The 19,406-nt window shown below is 40.9% G+C and overlaps 1 protein-coding gene across 2 annotated transcripts in view; it reads left to right on the top strand.

Moving 5' to 3' along the window:
- STX17 (syntaxin 17) overlaps positions 1 to 19,406 on the top strand; it is a 166,495-nt gene that overhangs the window by 92,525 nt on the left and 54,564 nt on the right. For both annotated transcript variants that reach the window (XM_053714477.1, XM_053714476.1), the window contains exons 5-6: positions 15,769 to 15,872; positions 16,187 to 16,237. In XM_053714477.1, the coding sequence (XP_053570452.1) occupies positions 15,769 to 15,872; positions 16,187 to 16,237 (155 nt within the window). The remainder of the gene's footprint in view (positions 1 to 15,768; positions 15,873 to 16,186; positions 16,238 to 19,406) is intronic.

The raw sequence follows: 19,406 nt of genomic DNA, 5'->3' as shown, positions 1-19,406 counted from the left end.
AAAGCTTCTCCTCCACAAGGGAGATTTCATCTTTCAAGGTTATCAGCAAACCAGATAAAGAAAGAGGCATTCCTAAGCTGTGTGCAAGACCTCCTAATAATGGGAGTGATCCATCCAGTTCCGCGGACGGAACAAGGACAGGGATTTTATTCAAATCTGTTTGTGGTTCCCAAGAAAGAGGGAACCTTCAGACCAATCTTGGATCTAAAGATCTTAAACAAATTCCTCAGAGTTCCATCATTCAAAATGGAAACTATTCGGACCATCCTACCCATGATCCAAGAGGGTCAGTACATGACCACAGTGGACTTAAAGGATGCCTACCTTCACATACCGATTCACAAAGATCATCATCGGTTCCTAAGGTTTGCCTTTCTAGACAGGCATTACCAATTTGTAGCTCTTCCCTTCGGGTTGGCCACTGCCCCGAGAATTTTTACAAAGGTTCTGGGCTCACTTCTGGCGGTTCTAAGACCGCGAGGCATAGCAGTGGCTCCGTATCTAGACGACATCCTGATACAGGCGTCAAGCCTTCAAATTGCCAAGTCTCATACAGAGATAGTTCTGGCATTTCTGAGGTCGCATGGGTGGAAAGTGAACGTGGAAAAGAGTTCTCTATCACCACTCACAAGAGTCTCCTTCCTAGGGACTCTTATAGATTCTGTAGAGATGAAAATTTACCTGACGGAGTCCAGGTTATCAAAACTTCTAAATGCTTGCCGTGTCCTTCATTCCATTCCACGCCCGTCAGTGGCTCAGTGCATGGAAGTAATCGGCTTAATGGTAGCGGCAATGGACATAGTGCCATTTGCGCGCCTGCATCTCAGACCGCTGCAATTATGCATGCTAAGTCAGTGGAATGGGGATTACTCAGATTTGTCCCCTCTACTAAATCTGGATCAAGAGACCAGAGATTCTCTTCTCTGGTGGCTTTCTCTGGTCCATCTGTCCAAGGGTATGACCTTTCGCAGGCCAGATTGGACGATTGTAACAACAGATGCCAGCCTTCTAGGTTGGGGCGCAGTCTGGAACTCCCTGAAGGCTCAGGGATCGTGGACTCAGGAGGAGAAACTCCTCCCAATAAATATTCTGGATTTAAGAGCAATATTCAAGGCTCTTCTAGCTTGGCCTCAGTTAGCAACACTGAGGTTCATCAGATTTCAGTCGGACAACTTCACGACTGTGGCTTACATCAACCATCAAGGGGGAACCAGGAGTTCCCTAGCGATGTTAGAAGTCTCAAAGATAATTCGCTGGGCAGAGTCTCACTCTTGCCACCTGTCAGCGATCCACATCCCAGGCGGATTTTCTAAGTCGTCAGACTTTTCATCCGGGGGAGTGGGAACTCCATCCGGAGGTGTTTGCTCAACTGGTCCATCGTTGGGGCAAACCAGAACTGGATCTCATGGCGTCTCGCCAGAACGCCAAGCTTCCTTGTTACGGATCCAGGTCCAGGGACCCGGGAGCAACGCTGATAGATGCTCTAGCAGCTCCTTGGTTCTTCAACCTGGCCTATGTGTTTCCACCGTTTCCTCTGCTCCCTCGACTGATTGCCAAAATCAAACAGGAGAAAGCATCTGTGATTCTGATAGCGCCTGCGTGGCCACGCAGGACCTGGTATGCAGACCTAGTGGACATGTCATCTCTTCCACCATGGACTCTGCCTCTGAAGCAGGACCTTCTAATACAAGGTCCTTTCAATCATCCAAATCTAATTTCTCTGAGACTGACTGCATGGAGATTGAACGCTTGATTCTATCAAGGCGTGGCTTCTCCGAGTCAGTCATTGATACCTTAATACAGGCTCGGAAGCCTGTCACCAGGAAAATCTACCATAAGATATGGCGTAAATATCTTTATTGGTGTGAATCCAAGAGTTACTCATGGAGTAAGGTTAGGATTCCTAGGATATTGTCCTTTCTCCAAGAGGGTTTGGACAAAGGCTTATCAGCTAGTTCTTTAAAAGGACAGATCTCTGCTCTGTCTATTCTTTTGCACAAGCGTCTGGCAGAAGTTCCAGACGTCCAGGCATTTTGTCAGGCTTTGGTTAGGATTAAGCCTGTGTTTAAAACTGTTGCTCCCCCGTGGAGCTTAAACTTGGTTCTTAAAGTTCTTCAGGGAGTTCCGTTTGAACCCCTTCATTCCATTGATATTAAACTTTTATCTTGGAAAGTTCTGTTTTTGATGGCTATTTCCTCGGCTCGAAGAGTCTCTGAGTTATCTGCCTTACATTGTGATTCTCCTTATCTGATTTTTCATTCAGACAAGGTAGTTCTGCGTACCAAACCTGGGTTTTTACCTAAGGTGGTTTCTAACAGGAATATCAATCAAGAGATTGTTGTTCCATCATTGTGTCCTAATCCTTCTTCAAAGAAGGAACGTCTTTTGCATAATCTGGACGTAGTCCGTGCCTTGAAGTTTTACTTACAGGCTACTAAAGATTTTCGTCAAACATCTGCCCTGTTTGTCGTTTACTCTGGACAGAGGAGAGGTCAAAAAGCTTCGGCAACCTCTCTCTCCTTTTGGCTTCGGAGCATAATCCGCTTAGCCTATGAGACTGCTGGACAGCAGCCCCCTGAAAGGATTACAGCTCATTCTACTAGAGCAGTGGCTTCCACCTGGGCCTTTAAAAATGAGGCCTCTGTTGAACAGATTTGCAAGGCTGCGACTTGGTCTTCACTTCACACCTTTTCAAAATTTTACAAATTTGACACTTTTGCTTCTTCGGAGGCTGTTTTTGGGAGAAAGGTTCTACAGGCAGTGGTTCCTTCCATTTAAGTTCCTGCCCTGTCCCTCCCATCATCCGTGTACTTTAGCTTTGGTATTGGTATCCCACAAGTAATGGATGATCCGTGGACTGGATACCCTTAACAAGAGAAAACATAATTTATGCTTACCTGATAAATTTATTTCTCTTGTAGTGTATCCAGTCCACGGCCCGCCCTTTTCTTTTAAGGCAGGTCTAAATTTTAATTATACTACAGTCACCACTGCACCCTATGGTTTCTCCTTTCTTGTCTTGTTTCGGTCGAATGACTGGATATGGCAGTGAGGGGAGGAGCTATATAGCAGCTCTGCTGTGGGTGATCCTCTTGCAACTTCCTGTTGGGAAGGAGAATATCCCACAAGTAATGGATGATCCGTGGACTGGATACACTACAAGAGAAATAAATTTATCAGGTAAGCATAAATTATGTTTTTTTTTCTTTCCTGGTGTGATAAAATGGGTTTTCATTGGCATTCCTTTAAAATTATGAGAATTCTTTAGTTTTTGCAGGATGGCTTGGATAACGGTTTGTCATTGTTGTGTATTGTAGAAAGGTAGCTAAACTTCCAGATATTCAATTCTTTGTTCAGGCCCTAGTTAGGATTAGGCCTGTTATCAAACCGGTTTCTCCACCTTGGAGCCTTAATTTTGGAGCCTTGGAAGGTATTGTTTATTTTACTGATGTCTTCAGCCAGTTTCTAAAGTGTTTGCTATCTCTTCTGAGACACCATATCTTATTTTTTCATTAAGGGCAAAGTTGAGCTAAGGACTCAGGGCTCCATGTATTAAGCAGCAAAAGCTACTCTGGAGCCCAGTTTTCTACCTAAAGTTGTGTTTTCTGAAAACATCGATCAAGAGATTGTAGAGAGGATTTTGCACAATTTAAATGTGATAAGGGAATTAAAGTTTTATTTACAAGCTACCAAGGGATTTCAAACAATCTTCTAATTTATTTGTTCATTTCCCAGGTCCTCACAAGGGTCAGAAGGCTACAGCTGTTGCTTTTGTTTCTTGGTTAAAGCTTACTTGGTGATGGGAAAGTCTCCCCCAAAACGCATTACAGCCCATTCCACTCAATCAGTTTCAACTTTTTGGGCATTCAAGAATGAGGCTTCTGGGGAACAGATTTGCAAGGCAGCAACCTGGTCTTTATTACACAATTTCTAGCGATTTACGCTAGAATGATTAGCGAAACCAAAAAATTGCACAAATCACATATAAGTACACATATAGTTGCACGCATAACACCATCTAATAAAAATTGTTATAAAATAGTCTGAAAACATGTAAAAGCATATTTATGCAATATTCATATCTAATACAGTTTTTTTACTGTGTATGGAATGTAAATATTTCACATTCCAATGTTCTGCACATATCAGAATATGTTCTATGTATTTATATATAGATATTCCTATGCATATTTGTATGTATCTATACCTACATATAATCGTGTGTACGTGTGTGTATATATATATATATATATATATATATATATATATATATATATATATATATATATATATATATATATATATATATATATATATATATATATTGTACAAAAAAAATCACAGATATATGTAGAAATATATATCTATGAATAAATAGAAGATATTCTTGTATGTGAAGAACACTGGAATGTGAAATTTTCATATTTTCATATTGGGTTAGCACACGGGATGAATATGTGATCAGGTTTGTGCGAGAGTGTGTTAGTGTTTTTTGACTTTTTTTTCTCAATTGACTTCTATGAGGGAATACGTGAACGTGCACACGATATTATAAGTTTGGCTTTTTGCACTCGTAGGGTTAGTGCGCAAGAAAAAACAGTTTACTTTCAACTCGAGCAGAACCCAATGAGCGCAAAAATCTTACTTCTAGCCCAGTTAACACTCTATAATTATTTAATAATTAATTATATACTTCTAGCCCAGTTAACACTCTATAATTAATTAATTAATAATTATTATAAATATTAACACTCTATAACGCTCCACTTGTAATCTGGCCCTTTGTGCTTTGGGTTTTATTCACACATGGTCATTGATCTGAAGTAAGCAGGGAATGTTTGTTTAATCTTTTTATTTTAAATCATTTGGGAAGTTTCCTCAGGTTTGCTGTGAAACATTGCTATTTCCAGTTTATTTCCCTTTTGGACTGACAAGAGCTCTACGAATTTATACCAAGGTATTGGCAATCACTAAAGCAAAAATCAAATATTGATGTATTTAAAATTAACCTGGTATTTTGACTGCATCCTTAAAGGGACATTTAAAGTCATAATTAGACATGAATGACTTAGAGCATAACATTTTAAACAACTTTTCAATTTACTTCTATTATTTAATTTCCTTCCTTCTCTTGTTATCCTTTGCTAAAAGCTTTATCTAGGTAAGCTAAGGAGCAGTAAAGAACCTAGGTTCTAGCTGCTGATTGGTGGCTGCATATATATACCGATTGTCATTGGCTCACCCATGTGTTCAGTTAGAAACCAGTACTACAGTGCATTGCTGCTCCTTCAACAAAGAATATGAAGTGAATGAAACAAATTTGATAATAGAAGTAAACTAGAAAGTTGATTAAAATTGTATGTTCTACCTAAATCATGAAAGAAAAATTTTGGGTTTCATGTCCCTTTAAGTATCATCAAAGTTTTCCTGGGTTTGAGTCTAGACAAAGATTTCCAGAATAATTAATTTCCAAAACCATTCTGGCTTTCAGTTGTTTGCTGTTGATTCAGCTACCAAAATCAAAACATTTTATGACAGTTCTAGGTTTTATGGTGGCCTCTTCCCAGCCAGTAATTTATGCAGTGCTTAATTTGAGACCTCTTCAGTGATGCTACCGAGCCTAGTAGACCTGAAACTCTCTCAGGTGGTTCGCCTTTCAAGTCAGGTTAGGCTCCTGTCATCTTGTCATTTAATGGAGTTTCCAGTATCCTCCTTTTTTATTTCAAATAGACAAGTTAGGCTGTCTCTTACAACAATTAACAATCATAGTATATAACTCCTTCTGTTGTATTGTGAATTATGGTAATGGAAGGGTAGGGTGGGGATCTCAATTGCCTGCAAGAAAGCTTTCTCTTTTGATTTTTAATCAGGAGAAGTATATGCCTGTGTTTAAAGTGACATTACAGTGGATTTAGGCCTATGAGGAGGCTTTCAATGGGGGTGGAGCTACATCAGAAGTGCACATGGTCAGTGTCCCAGCTGGAGGAGCACAGTGCACCCGAGAGATGCTGCTACCCTTGGCGGATGAGGCAAAAGGGTCCCCTGCTGCCGAGTTTTGCTCATGCTTTGGTGAGCAATGAATGTGCATATAAGCTTACGGCACACATTGGAAGCCCAATGCTGTTGACTAATTTGTTCCTAATCGCTAAGGCCGCAGCCTGAATTGCCAGGATTAAAGTGCAGCTTTATACCTTTCATAACCACCAGAGCCTAGAAGTGAGGATAAACAACATCACTTGTCCCACTCATTTGCTGTACTTTTCTGACAGGAACTCTATCTGGCAAATTATTTGTTACTAGTACTAAAGCCCGTGTACACGGGCCATTTTTTGCAGTACAGCGGTCCCACCCCTTGCTCTCTCCCCCCTCTCTTTTGCTCTCTCTTCCCCCCCTCTCTTTTGCTTTCTCCCCCCCTCTCTTTTGCTTTCTCTCCCCCCTCTCCTTTGCTCTCTCTCTCCCCTCTTTTGCTCTCTCCCCTTATTTGCTCTCTCTCTCCCCTCTTTGGCTCTCTCCCTCCTTTCTTTTGCTCTCTCTCCCCCTCTTTTGTTCTCTCCCCCCCTCTTTGGCTCTCTCCCCCCCTCTTTGGCTCTCTCCCCCCCTCTTTGGCTCTCTGTCCCCCCTCTTTGGCTCTCTCCCCTCTTTGGCTCTCTCTCTCCCCCCCCCTTTGGCTCTCTCTCCCCCCCTTTGGCTCTCTCCCCCCCCCCCTTTGGCTCTCTCCCCCCCTTTAGCTCTCCCCCCCCTTTAGCTCTCCCCCCCCTTTGGCTCTCTCCCCCCACCTTTGGCTCTCTCCCCCCTCTTTGGCTCTCTCCCCCCTCTTTGGCTCTCTCCCCCCCCCCTCTTTGGCTCTCCCCCCCCCCTCTTTGGCTCTCCCCCCTCTTTGGCTCTCCCCCCTCTTTGGCTCTCTCCCCTCTTTTGCTCTCTCTCCTCTTTGGCTCTCTCTCCTCTTTGGCTCTCTCTCTCCCCCCCCTTTGGTGCTCCCCCCCCTTTGGCTCCCCCCCCCACCTTTGGCTCTCCCCCCCCCCCCTTTGGCTCTCTCCCCCCCCCTTTGGCTCTCTTCCCCCCCCTTTGGCTTTCCCCCCCCCCTTTGGCTTTCTCCCCCCCCCCTTTGGCTTTCTCCCCCCCCCCCCTTTGGCTTTCTCCCCCCCCTCTTTGGCTCTCTCCCCCCCCCCTTTGGCTTTCTCCCCCCCCTTTGGCTCTCTCCTCCCTCTTTTGCTCTCTCTCTCCCCCTCTTTTGCTCTCTCTCTCCCCCTCTTTTGCTCTCTCTCTCCCCCTCTTTTGCTCTCTCTCTCCCCCCTCTTTGGCTCTCTTCACCCCCTCTTTGGCTCTCTTCACCCCCTCTTTGGCTCTCCCCCCCCCCTCTTTGGCTCTCTCTCTCCCCCTCTTTGGCTCTCTCCCCTCTTTGGCTTTCTCTCCTCTTTGGCTCTCTCTCCTCTTTGGCTCTCTCTCCTCTTTGGCTCTCTCTCCTCTTTGGCTCTCTTTCCTCTTTGGCTCTCTCTCTCCCCCCCCCCTTTGGCTCTCTCCCCCTTTGGCTCTCTCCCCCCCCCCCTCTTTGGCTCTCCCCCCCCACTTTGGCTCTCTCTCCCCCCTCTCGGGGCTGGCTCTCTCCCCTCTTTGGCTCTCTCTCCTCTTTGGCTCTCTTTCCTCTTTGGCTCTCTCTCTCCCCCCTCTTTGGCTCTCTCCCCCCTTTGGCTCTCTCCCCCCCCCCATTTGGCTCTCTCCCCCCCCTTTGGCTCTCTCCCCCCCCTTTGGCTCTCTCCCCCCCCCTCTTTGGCTCTCCCCCCCCCCTCTTTGGCTCTCTCTCCCCCCTCTTGGGGCTCTCTCTCTCCCCTCTTTGGCTCTCTCCCCTCTTTGGCTCTCTCTCCTCTTTGGCTCTCTTTCCTCTTTGGCTCTCTCTCTCTCCCCTCTTTGGCTCTCTCTCCCCTCTTTGGCTCTCCTCCCCCTCTTTGGCTCTCTCTCCCCCCTCTTTGGCTCTCTCTCCCCCCTCTTTGGCTCTCTCTCCCCCCCCTCTTTGGCTCTCTCTCCCCCCCCTCTTTGGCTCTCTCTCCCCCCCTCTTTGGCTCTCTCTCCCCCCCTCTTTGGCTCTCCCCCCTCTTTGGCTCTCCCCCTCTTTGGCTCTCTCTCCTCTTTGGCTCTCTTTCCTCTTTGGCTCTCTTTCCTCTTTGGCTCTCTTTCCTCTTTGGCTCTCTTTCCTCTTTGGCTCTCTTTCCTCTTTGGCTCTCTTTCCTCTTTGGCTCTCTTTCCTCTTTGGCTCTCTTTCCTCTTTGGCTCTCTTTCCTCTTTGGCTCTCTTTCCTCTTTGGCTCTCTCTCCTCTTTGGCTCTCTCTCTCCCCCCCCTTTGGCTCTATCCCCCCCTCTTTGGCCCTTCTCCCCCCCCCCCCTCTTTGGCCCTTCTCACCCCCTCTCCTGCTCCCTCTCTGGCTCTCCTCTGTCTTCATTGAAAGCCTTTGCCTCTCTGGTCACGCCCCCATCACAGCACCCCGCCCAGCCACGTCCCTCACAATGTCTGGCCACGCCCCCATCGTAACGCTCCCGTCGGCCACGCTCCCCGACACTCCGCTTCAGCCTTGCTCTGTGCTGAGTGTCAGGATCCAAATGGTCAGGTATGTTTGTCACGTGCAGTCTCTACTGCGCATGACTGCATCTGACAAACATACTTGGCCATTTATTATATAGGATTAGATGACTTTTTTCCTCCATTGTTTGGAGCTCCAGACTACCCACTACAGGAATAGTTATGTTTGCTCTCTCTTTACAAAGCTGAAGAAGTAAAGTGTTTATTTCTGCTTATAACTTAACTGTGCAGCTGAAGAAAAATTGTATTAAAACTATAATTTTCCTCTTTAAAAGATTATGGGCTATTTCAAAATATACAGATGCATTAATGTGATCTCACTTGAACAACTGACGAGAGACATTTATTAAAGGGACATTAAACACTTTGATATGGTAATATAAAATGATAAATTGTATATATAAAACAGCTCTGCAATATGCTTTCATTATTTATTTTGTTTTCTTTGCCTGTAATTCCATTCTGAAATTGTGAGCTTTTCAGTTCCTGTTAGAAATGGAAGTGCAGTTAAATCCAGCACAACCATTGGCTGCACACTCTAGTGACCTATTTATAACTGTCTCTAATTGGCCACAGCAGAGAAGGTAACACAAGTTACAACATGGCAGCTCCCAGTGTTTTATAGACACTAAAACTTTACACTTATTTTGTCACTTTTTAAACAACTAATGAAACTTTAAAAAATACATCTACATGTTAGTCATGGACTAATCTTTTCTTTAAATGCATCATTCTATCTAGCATATATTTAGTGTTTAATGTCCCTTTTTAATACGATCTTTATATGGATTTTTTTATATAAGTATTCAAAGAAGTGTTTTATCTTATTTTTGTGTTTTATCTTATTTAAGAGCCTTAGTGCCTAATGTTAAAATGACCCATTGCTAATGATATCTAGAGATTTAAATGTGTATTATATTATGTATTTTTCATAAGATACTTCTTGTTAATCTAAAGCTATACAAATTGTTGAAATCCATATTGCATGCTGATTTAGTTTACTGAGCTAATTAGTATGGAATAACTTTAATGGTAAAGCTATGAAAAAGTGGTGTGAACAGTACGAAAATTAGGAAGGCACAAAAAAAATAATAATTAAAAAAAAAAAAATATATATATATATATATATATATACACACACAGTATCTCACAAAAGTGAGTACACCCCTCACATTTTTGTAAATATTTTATTATATCTTTTCATGTGAAAATAGTGAAGAAATGACACTTTGCTACAATGTAAAGTAGTGAGTGTACAGCCTGTATAGCAGAGTAAATTTGTTGTCCCCTCAAAATAACTCAACACACAGCCATTAATGTCTAAACCGTTGGCAACAAAAGTGAGGACACCCCTAAGTGGAAATGTCCAAATTGGGCCCAATTAGCCATTTTTCCTCCCCGGTGTCATGTGACTCGTTAGTGTTGCAAGGTCACAGGTGTGAATGGGGAGCATATGTGTTAAATTTGGTGTTATCGCTCTCACACTCTCTCATACTGGTCACTGGAAGTTCAACATGGCACCTCATGGCAAAGAACTCTCTAAGGATCTGGAAAAAAAAGAATTGTTGCTCTACATAAAGATGGCCTAAGCTATAAGAAGATTGCCAAGACCCTGAAACTGAGTTTCAGCACGGTGGGCAAGACCATACAGCGGTTTCACAGGACAGGTTCCACTCAGAACAGGCCTCGCCATGGTCGACCAAAGAAGTTGAGTGCACATGCTCAGTGTCATATCCAGAGGTTATCTTTAGGAAATAGACGTATGAGTGCTGCCAGCATTGCTGCAGAGGTTGAAGGGGTGGGGGGGGGGGGTCAGCCTGTCAGTTCTCAGACCATACGCCACACACTGCATCAAATTGGTCTGCATGGCTGTCGTCCTAGAAGGAAGCCGCTACTAAAGATGATGCACAAGAAAGCCCGCAAACAGTTTGCTGAAGACAAGCAGACTAAGGACATGGATTACTGGAGCCATGCCCTGTGGTCTGATGAGACCAAGATAAACTTATTTGGTTCAGATGGTCTCAAGCGTGTGTGGCGGCAACCAGGTGAGGAGTACAAAGACAAGTGTGTCTTGCCTACTGTCAAGCATGGTGGTGAGAGTGTCATGGTCTGGGCCTGCATAAGTATTGCCAGCACTGGGGAGCTACAGTTCATTGAGGGAACCATGATTTCCAACATGTACTGTGACATACTGAAGCAGAGCATGATCCCCTCCCTTTGGAGACTGGGCACCATGGCAGTATTCCAACATAACGACCCCAAACACACCTCCAAGACAACCACTGCCTTGCTTAAGAAGCTGAGGGTAAAGGTGATGGACTGGCCAAGCATGTCTCCAGACCTAAACCCTATTGAGCATCTGTGGGGCATCCTCAAACGGAAGGTGGAGGAGCGCAAGGTCTCTAACATCCACCAGCTCCATGATGTCGTCATGGAGAAGTGGAAGAGGACTCCAGTGGCAACCTGTGAAGCTCTGGTGAACTCCATGCCTAAGAGGGTTAAGACAGTGCTATAAAATAATGGTGGCCACAAAAAATATTGACACTTTTGGCCCAATTTGGACATTTCCACTTAGGGGTGTACTCACTTTTGTTGCCAACGGTTTAGACATCAATGGCTGTTTGTTGAGTTATTTTGAGGGGACAGCAAATTTCCACTGTTATACAGGCTGTACACTCACTACTTTACATTGTAGCAAAGTGTCATTTCTTCAGTGTTGTCACATGAAAAGATATAATAAAATATTTACAAAAATGTAAGGGGTATACTCACTTTTGTGAGCTACTCTGTGTGTGTGTGTGTATATATATATATATACAGCTCTAGAAAAAAATCAAGAGACCACTGCAAAATTATCAGTTTCTCTGGTTTTACTATTTATGGGTATGTGTTTAGAGTAAAATTAACATTTTTTGTATTATTCTATAAACTGACAACTTTTCCCCCAAATTCCAAATAAAAATATTGTCATTTTAAACATTTATTGGTGGAAAATGAAAACTGGTCAACATAACAAAAAAGATGTAATGTTTTCAGACCTTGAACAATGCAAAGAAAACAAGTTCATTCAACAACACGATACTAGTGTTTTAACTAAGCAAAAGTAAAAAAAAAAAAAAAAAATATTTGGTGGAATAACCCTGATATTCAATCACAGCTTTCGTGCATTTTGGCATGTTGTCATCCAGTCTTTCACATTGCTGTTCTGTGATTTTATGCCACTCCTGGTGCAAAAATTCAAGTCCTGCCCCCAGGAACACTTTTTTTTTTTTTTTTTTTTTTTTTTTTTCAAAGAGCTTTATTGGGAAATTTGATGATTTACAGCAAGTATGAAATCAACACATTATACAATACATGGCATATAGAAGTTTGCTGCATATTTACTGATTATGAGATACAACTGTATACTTTTGTTGTGTTCCCACTTATCCCACAGGTCAAAGTTATTATTAATCTACATGATAAGTTTAAGAAAAAGTAGCTTAAAACTCAATAAGATGTCGGTTGAGTAGGACAAGTGGGCTACGCTGATTGAACGCTCTATCCATACCCCAGCTGGGGAACCCACTCTTGGCTCCCGCAACTAAGAAGAAAACCATATATGCTGATGTTGGGGTTAACCAACTTATAACTAGTATGTAACGTTAAACACTAAACACTAAACCTACAACATACAAACCATTAAGCATTGTAAGGGATTTGCTTGTATACCTTGTTGGAAAAGCAATTCTGTTTTTGTATGGTGGCTGCTTGCCTGCAAAGTGAGGGGCAATGAGAAGCTAATCTGTGACTATACAGTGTTTATCATGGCTAAAATAAAAAATTAATCATTTGTCATGCTATAATAATACAGTTTTGCCCCCGATTTTTGTCCGGGTATACAGTGGCCTCCATCGATTGCTCTCTTCTGGGTTATGTAGTTCAAAGCAATATCATATTGAACATTGTCAAAGAGAAATGTACCTGTACATCTATAAGTGCCCTAAGCAGTCCTGTTTATATATTATAAATGCAGTATTTTCCTCAAGTTACACATGGTATACATATATATGACAGTTGCACTATGGTATGATGCTTGCTAGAGACAGTAGGAATAAATGAAGAAAATAAAACTGAGCAACTAAGTATCTCTATAACATGAAGTTAAATGTCCCCTTAATAGTCTAGATAGATGTTTGTTACATGAGGCAGAAATATCGGGTCTCCGCTGATCTTTTAGTCCCAGGTTTAAGTTTGCATATACCATAGCGCTTCTCAGACATAATTCTGGGTGCCGCGTGGGGCATACACACTTATCAATAACTTGCCGAACATATGATAGGGGGCTAAAAAACATTGCATACTACGGTTAAACATAGATATCTTAAGATTACTAACATGCACCACACTTAACTTTACCGAAAATTTTAACTACGCACAATCCCCGGGTTCTCACTGCCAGCAGAAATATAACAGGTATGTCCAATGTCAATGTAGATAAAGGTTTTCTCATTAACCTGCTTCAAATCTGGAGGCTGTTTGGGTAGCTAAGTCAGGTGGAAACAATGGGCTCCTGAACACAACAATTTGTGGATCACTTCCAATGACTGAATCTGCTAGTGCGCTCCTGGAGGAAAGCCCAAGCGCTGTCAGTCCTTTGCTACGTGGAACTAAGTAGCCGCTGTTCTTTGCAAGGAGGATTCCCGGCAGGGGTGGCTGCACTGTGCTCTCTATACCACGGGTAATTGTTTTAGGGGCATTTTCCACCATTTTGTTATGATGTGGAGCTGCGAGTTCCGGATGTTTGTGTAGCCATGTGAATTTCATGAAGCCAAGATCGCGGTGTGCATTCTGAGGATCTTTGGCTGATCTGCGAACCTCCGGTTTATCTGTGAAAGCGTGTGAGGAACAGTGGGCCTCCTCCAGGGCTAGTTGTTGTTTCCACTCGCCATTCAAAAAGTCCGGTTCAGGCTCTGCTGTGGGCAAGTGCTCCGGTGTTGATTGAAAGCTTTCTATAAGGGCTATGGGCAGAGATCTCTCATATAGTTTGGTTAGTAAGGCCTCCAATTTGGCGAAGCGTTGTTCTAAGTGCTGCTCTAGATCAATCTCCCATGCAGTCGCCATCTTGAGAGAATCTGCCGGCAGAGGTGTTAAAGGATATAGGTATGTTAGGCTGCTTGTGTAACGGTAAAATAGTAAACTGTCTGTTGCTAGTAAGAAGGCTCAGTAAGACAGGTATCAGCTGTCAGCACTGGTAACCCGGCAAATCCGGGGGGGGGGGTCGCTGCCTAAAAATGGGCCGCCGCCTTAGGCCTTATATTTCCGTTCTGTGGTTCCAATTTCATAGATACAGCAGCATAAAACTGACATGTAGCCACAGATTGCTTTGTAGTTGTTGTTTGATGTCTGATATACAGAGATGTGCTGTCTTTTAGCTCAATAATCGGCGGATTAAAGAGGATTCTTGCAGAGCTCACAGAAAATGCGTCCTGTCAGGTACACTGTTCGGACACGCCCCCCCCAGGAACACTTTTTTAACTGTCCTTGCCGTACATTTCACCCCAGCTGTTATTAGCCATTCTTTTTGTAGGTCATGTGATGTCATCCTACTTTTGTTGAGGGACATTTGAATTCAGTTAGCGGTTATCCCAGGCATTGGAGAGTTGTTTTCACCCTCCTCCAGTTTGTTGCTTTGTTCTCTCCAATATCTGCTGCTTCACCTTCTTCTTATGAACTGCCATCTCTGAAATTTTAAGTATGGAAGCAACCTGACGTTCACTGTATCCCTCTGCCAGTAAAGCCAGAACTCTTCTTTTCCTCACTCTTTTGTCATGGTCAATAGTCTTTTGTGTAGAACATTGGAATGTAAAGTATTTCTATTCAAAGCACATTAAAATCGATTAAAAATTATATTTCATGTTTCAAGGTATTTAACTGGAAAGGGCTCAAAATATGTGTATATATGCTTTTAACATTTTTTTTTTTTTTCTTACACTTTACACTAGGTCTGAAGTTGCACAAAAACATATTTAGCGCGTTTTTTTGTTTACGATTGAGCGCAGCTGTTTACTTTCAACTTTTATTATGCGCATTAAATATCCATATCACCACCATGAATGTGAAAAAATTGTTTATATTTTAAGTGATAAAAAGAACACATTGTCTTTTTTCAGTGATCAATTCACAGAATTTTGAGACTGGAATGCTGCATGCAAGTGCAGTTAAAATAAAAGCAGCACATTTTTTACCCTCGAGGATTTACCATCAATAAAAATCAAGTGTATTTTTAAGTAAAGAGATATGTAAGAAAAGGGTGCTAAACTCACCCTTTCTGTGCCGTTGCATAGCGCTAAGCTCAGTGGCTCCGGTCGCCCACGGCACATCGATCTCCTTCAATGAGGTGGCGTTTGCACCTCTGAACTAATAGCCGTGTGTGTCACCTAACAGTGTTCTGTACGCACGCACGCACGGCTATTGGTTCAGAGGTGCACCTCATTGGTAGAAGAGCGATGTGCCGCCGCTGAGTTTAGCACTGTGCAACGGCACAAAAAGGGTGAGTTTAGCACCCTTTTTTCATATCTCATTACTTAAATGCCACTTGATTTTTAGTGATGGTAAATCCTAGCGTTTGTTAAACGCTTGGATTTACCATCACTTTAAGTTTGATCCTAAACTATCCTGACTTTATAAAATTTCTGTAGCAGTTTAAATGTATTTACAGATAACTATTTAATGAAAATTGGTTGATTTGTTTGTGCTTAAAATGTTCATAAAATTATTTTAATTCTTCATTTTGATCTGCTTATTGTCAAATTACTACACCCCCTATTTGAAAGTAAGATGTTTTTTTATTAACATGAAAAAATATTTTACGCTTTCTCTAATGAAATGAATTAATCTTTTAGGGGCTATATATGAAAACTAGACTGCTTTTTAATAATTTATGGTAAACAGATCCAGGCAATATCTGTAAAAATATGCATAAGTCAGGCTTCTACCATAATTCTTACTTCATGAAGCAAAATTGATTTATCAATTTTAGATCACAACAGCTACCAGGATTGAACTATTCACAATAACTTAAATAATTCTTACATTATTTAATTCAATGTTATACAGATCTACTTTTGAAAAGTTAGTAACTAAAAACAATTTTACATTATGTACATTAAATATTTATATGCATATTTGTTCATTCTTATGTATTTATTATTCAGAAGCACTTTGTAGTAGTGAGTCTTCAGAACAGAATTTGTATTTACAATATCCAGAAATTCCTCAGGAGGAAAATGCTGCAGAGTCATGGGACACTTTGGAAAAGGTAAATTGTCCTTTTTTTTCCATGTAAATATTTTGTCTTTATACATTAAAAAAAGGAAATATTAAGTCCATTTATCTTGGGGGGGGGGGGGGTCCCTATCTACCAATAAAGATGTGGGAATTTCCCTAGAAACCAATGAGCAACCTTGCAATTCCTGTTGGTTTCAACATAAATTTAAGTAGTTTATTCAAAAATATTTTTATATTCTAAATAGGGAATTTATATATGCATTATTGAATATTTTTGTGTTTTAATTCCCTTTTTTTTTGTTTCTGTTAATTTATTACTAAATGTGTTTTTTTCTATTCTTCTAGGACTTAGTTGACCTGGATAAGCTTGTAAATGAATTCTCTCACTTGGTACATGTAAGTAATATTTTAGGATATGACCAACAGATAAAAATAAAACATTTAGTCGGTGAAAATGCATACCAAGCTATAATGAATGAAATGTAACCAAATTACTATGAGGTAAGCTTTTAATTAAGTCATTATTTAAATATGATGATATAGTTTTAAAAACTGAAGGGACTTCCAGGGAAATTAACACTTTAAAAAAAAATGTAAACACCTAAGTATTATATTTGGGCATTTTACAATGAATGGCAAGTGCAAAACAACTTGCAACACATAATTGAATAAATCCCCTTTTTTATCAAATGCACTGACATCATTTGAAATCTACTACAGATTATTATTTTTTTGTAGCTCAATATTTGTTAGGCAGGTTGTTGCCTCATGAAGCTTAAAATAGGGAAGTAATATAACTTATTCATAAAAGTGATTAGAAAAAGTGAATGTGACACATTATATATATATATATATATATATATATATATATATATAGATATATAGATATATATATATATATATATATATATATATATATATATATATATATATATATATATATATATATATATATAATCACTTTTTTATAATCACTTTTATGAATTTTATAGTTAATAAGGAATTTTTATTAATTTGGAATATCTTAGCAATATTGTATAACTTGTATCCTGGACCAATGGACTATACCTTTAAGAAAAAAAAGGAGGTTAATCAATTAAAGACAATCCTGAATAAATAGAGAAGTATGGGAAAGGAATAACCATCTTGAAAAAGGCTGTTTAAAGCTGAAACGCGTAGATGTTGTGAAGATCAAAAGCTGTGTTTGAAATTAGAAAATCAGAGCGCTCTGATACAATTTTTTCAACGGAGGATTACTCTTATCTCTGGTAAAGCCAAGTTACAAGTATCTGAGTTTTAAGATCTTGTTATAAAGGACTTTGTGCTTTTAACTGAATGAATTCACCTTTCCCGGCAATCCGCTAAAATTATTGGCTCATTCAGGTCTTGTGATCTCACTACCTGAACCGGAACAAGCTACCTTGAGGGGAGAGCGGCTGAAACTTGGAGGATATCGTATCTAAAACGCCAAGCCAGACTGCGGACAAAAACCAGTGTAAGGTAATAGGTCTGAGAGCCGGAGATCCCTAGTAAGCTACTATTTTCCATTTTGATTTAGCGGAGAAACCCTGCAGGTTTCGGATTCTGGGAATAATTACGGATCCTAAATATTTACATTGATTGCAGAGTAATCTTTTTTATAACAGCTGACTGTGTTCCATTTTATTCATAATCTCCTTTATTTTTAATACTCAAAGGATTGTAACCTAAGGGACAATTGTTCTAAATAAAACCTCCTGTTGTTGGACAAATTAAAAACATTTTTAAGGCTACAAAAGTATCAGCCGTATTTTACAGCAAACATTAACGGCTACAAAAGTAGCAACCACTTTGCATTGAATACAACATTAACGGCTACAAAAGTAACAGCCACTTTGTATTGGATATAGCATTTAAATAGTGCTTATCTCTGTTTAGAATATGTTTTAAGTTTTATCTTATCATATATAGATATTTTTAGCGTAATATATGTTTATTAACCACCAGTGGTATTAGGCATTTGTATTGTACTATAATAAATATTATCTATTTTAATCCCACAGACATAGCTCTGTTTATTTTTATTTTCTGATCTCTATAGCTGCTTTTAATTAGTGCTCCTCATGTTTGTTGTTTTTTTATATGGACTCTGTGTTCTCAAACTTGGGGTTTTTCGCCTGGGTCTATTACACGTTTTTCGTGGTTGAATACTTTGGTATTCTATGTTCAGACGCTGGGAGGACTTTGCCTCTTCAGTTGCGTTCAGTGCTTGTAGGATGTTGGAGAAAAGTCTGTTCTGCCTCTGTGCCCGGTCTTATCCCGGGTTTCACTTGGTATAGGCATGGCCTCCTTTCTCTTGTAAGGTGTATCCAGTCCACGGATCATCCATTACTTGTGGGATATTCTCATTCCCAACAGGAAATTGCAAGAGGACACCCACAGCAGAGCTGTTATATAGCTCCTCCCCTAACTGCCATATCCAGTCATTCTCTTGCAACTCTCAACACGCATGAAGGTAGTAAGAGAGAGTGGTGAAATATAGTTAGTTTCTTTCATGTAATTAGCAAGAGTCCATGAGCTAGTGACGTATGGGATATACATTCCTACCAGGAGGGGCAAAGTTTCCCAAACCTCAAAATGCCTATAAATACACCCCTCACCACACCCACAATTCAGTTTTTACAAACTTTGCCTCCGATGGAGGTGGTGAAGTAAGTTTGTGCTAGATTCTACGTTGATATGCGCTCCGCAGCAAGTTGGAGCCCGGTTTTCCTCTCAGCATGCAGTGAATGTCAGAGGGATGTGAAGAGAGTATTGCCTATTTGAATGCAGTGATCTCCTTCAACGGGGTCTATTTCATAGGTTCTCTGTTATCGGTCGTAGAGATTAATCTCTTACCTCCCTTTTCAGATCGACGATATACTCTTATATATACCATTACCTCTGCTGATTCTCGTTTCAGTACTGGTTTGGCTTTCTACAAACATGTAGATGAGTGTCCTGGGGTAAGTAAATCTTATTTTCTGTGACACTCTAAGCTATGGTTGGGCACTTAGTTTATAAAGTTCTAAATATATGTATTCAAACATTTATTTGCCTTGACTCAGAATGTTCAACTTTCCTTATTTTTCAGACAGTCAGTTTCATATTTGGGATAATGCATTTGAATTAATCATTTTTTTCTTACCTTCAAAAATTTGACACTTTTTTCCCTGTGGGCTGTTAGGCTCGCGGGGGCTGAAAATGCTTCATTTTATTGCGTCATTCTTGCGCTGACTTTTTGGCGCAAAAATTCTTTTCCGTTTCCGGCGTCATACGTGTCGCCGGAAGTTGCGTCATTTTTTTTACGTTATTTTGCGCCAAAGATGTCGGCGTTCCGGATGTGGCGTCATTTTGGCGCCAAAAGCATTTAGGCGCCAAATAATGTGGGCGTCTGATTTGGCGCTAAAAAATATGGGCGTCGCTTTTATCTCCACATTATTTAAGTCTCATTTTTTATTGCTTCTGGTTGCTAGAAGCTTGTTCTTGGCATTCTTTCCCATTCCTGAAACTGTCATTTAAGGAATTTGTTCAATTTTGCTTTATA

This window comes from Bombina bombina, chromosome 5 (genome assembly GCF_027579735.1).
Source record: "Bombina bombina isolate aBomBom1 chromosome 5, aBomBom1.pri, whole genome shotgun sequence".
Taxonomy (NCBI): Eukaryota; Metazoa; Chordata; class Amphibia; order Anura; family Bombinatoridae; genus Bombina; species Bombina bombina.
The sequence above is the reverse complement of the archived record's forward strand: the minus strand, read 5'-3'. Positions and strand labels throughout refer to the sequence as shown.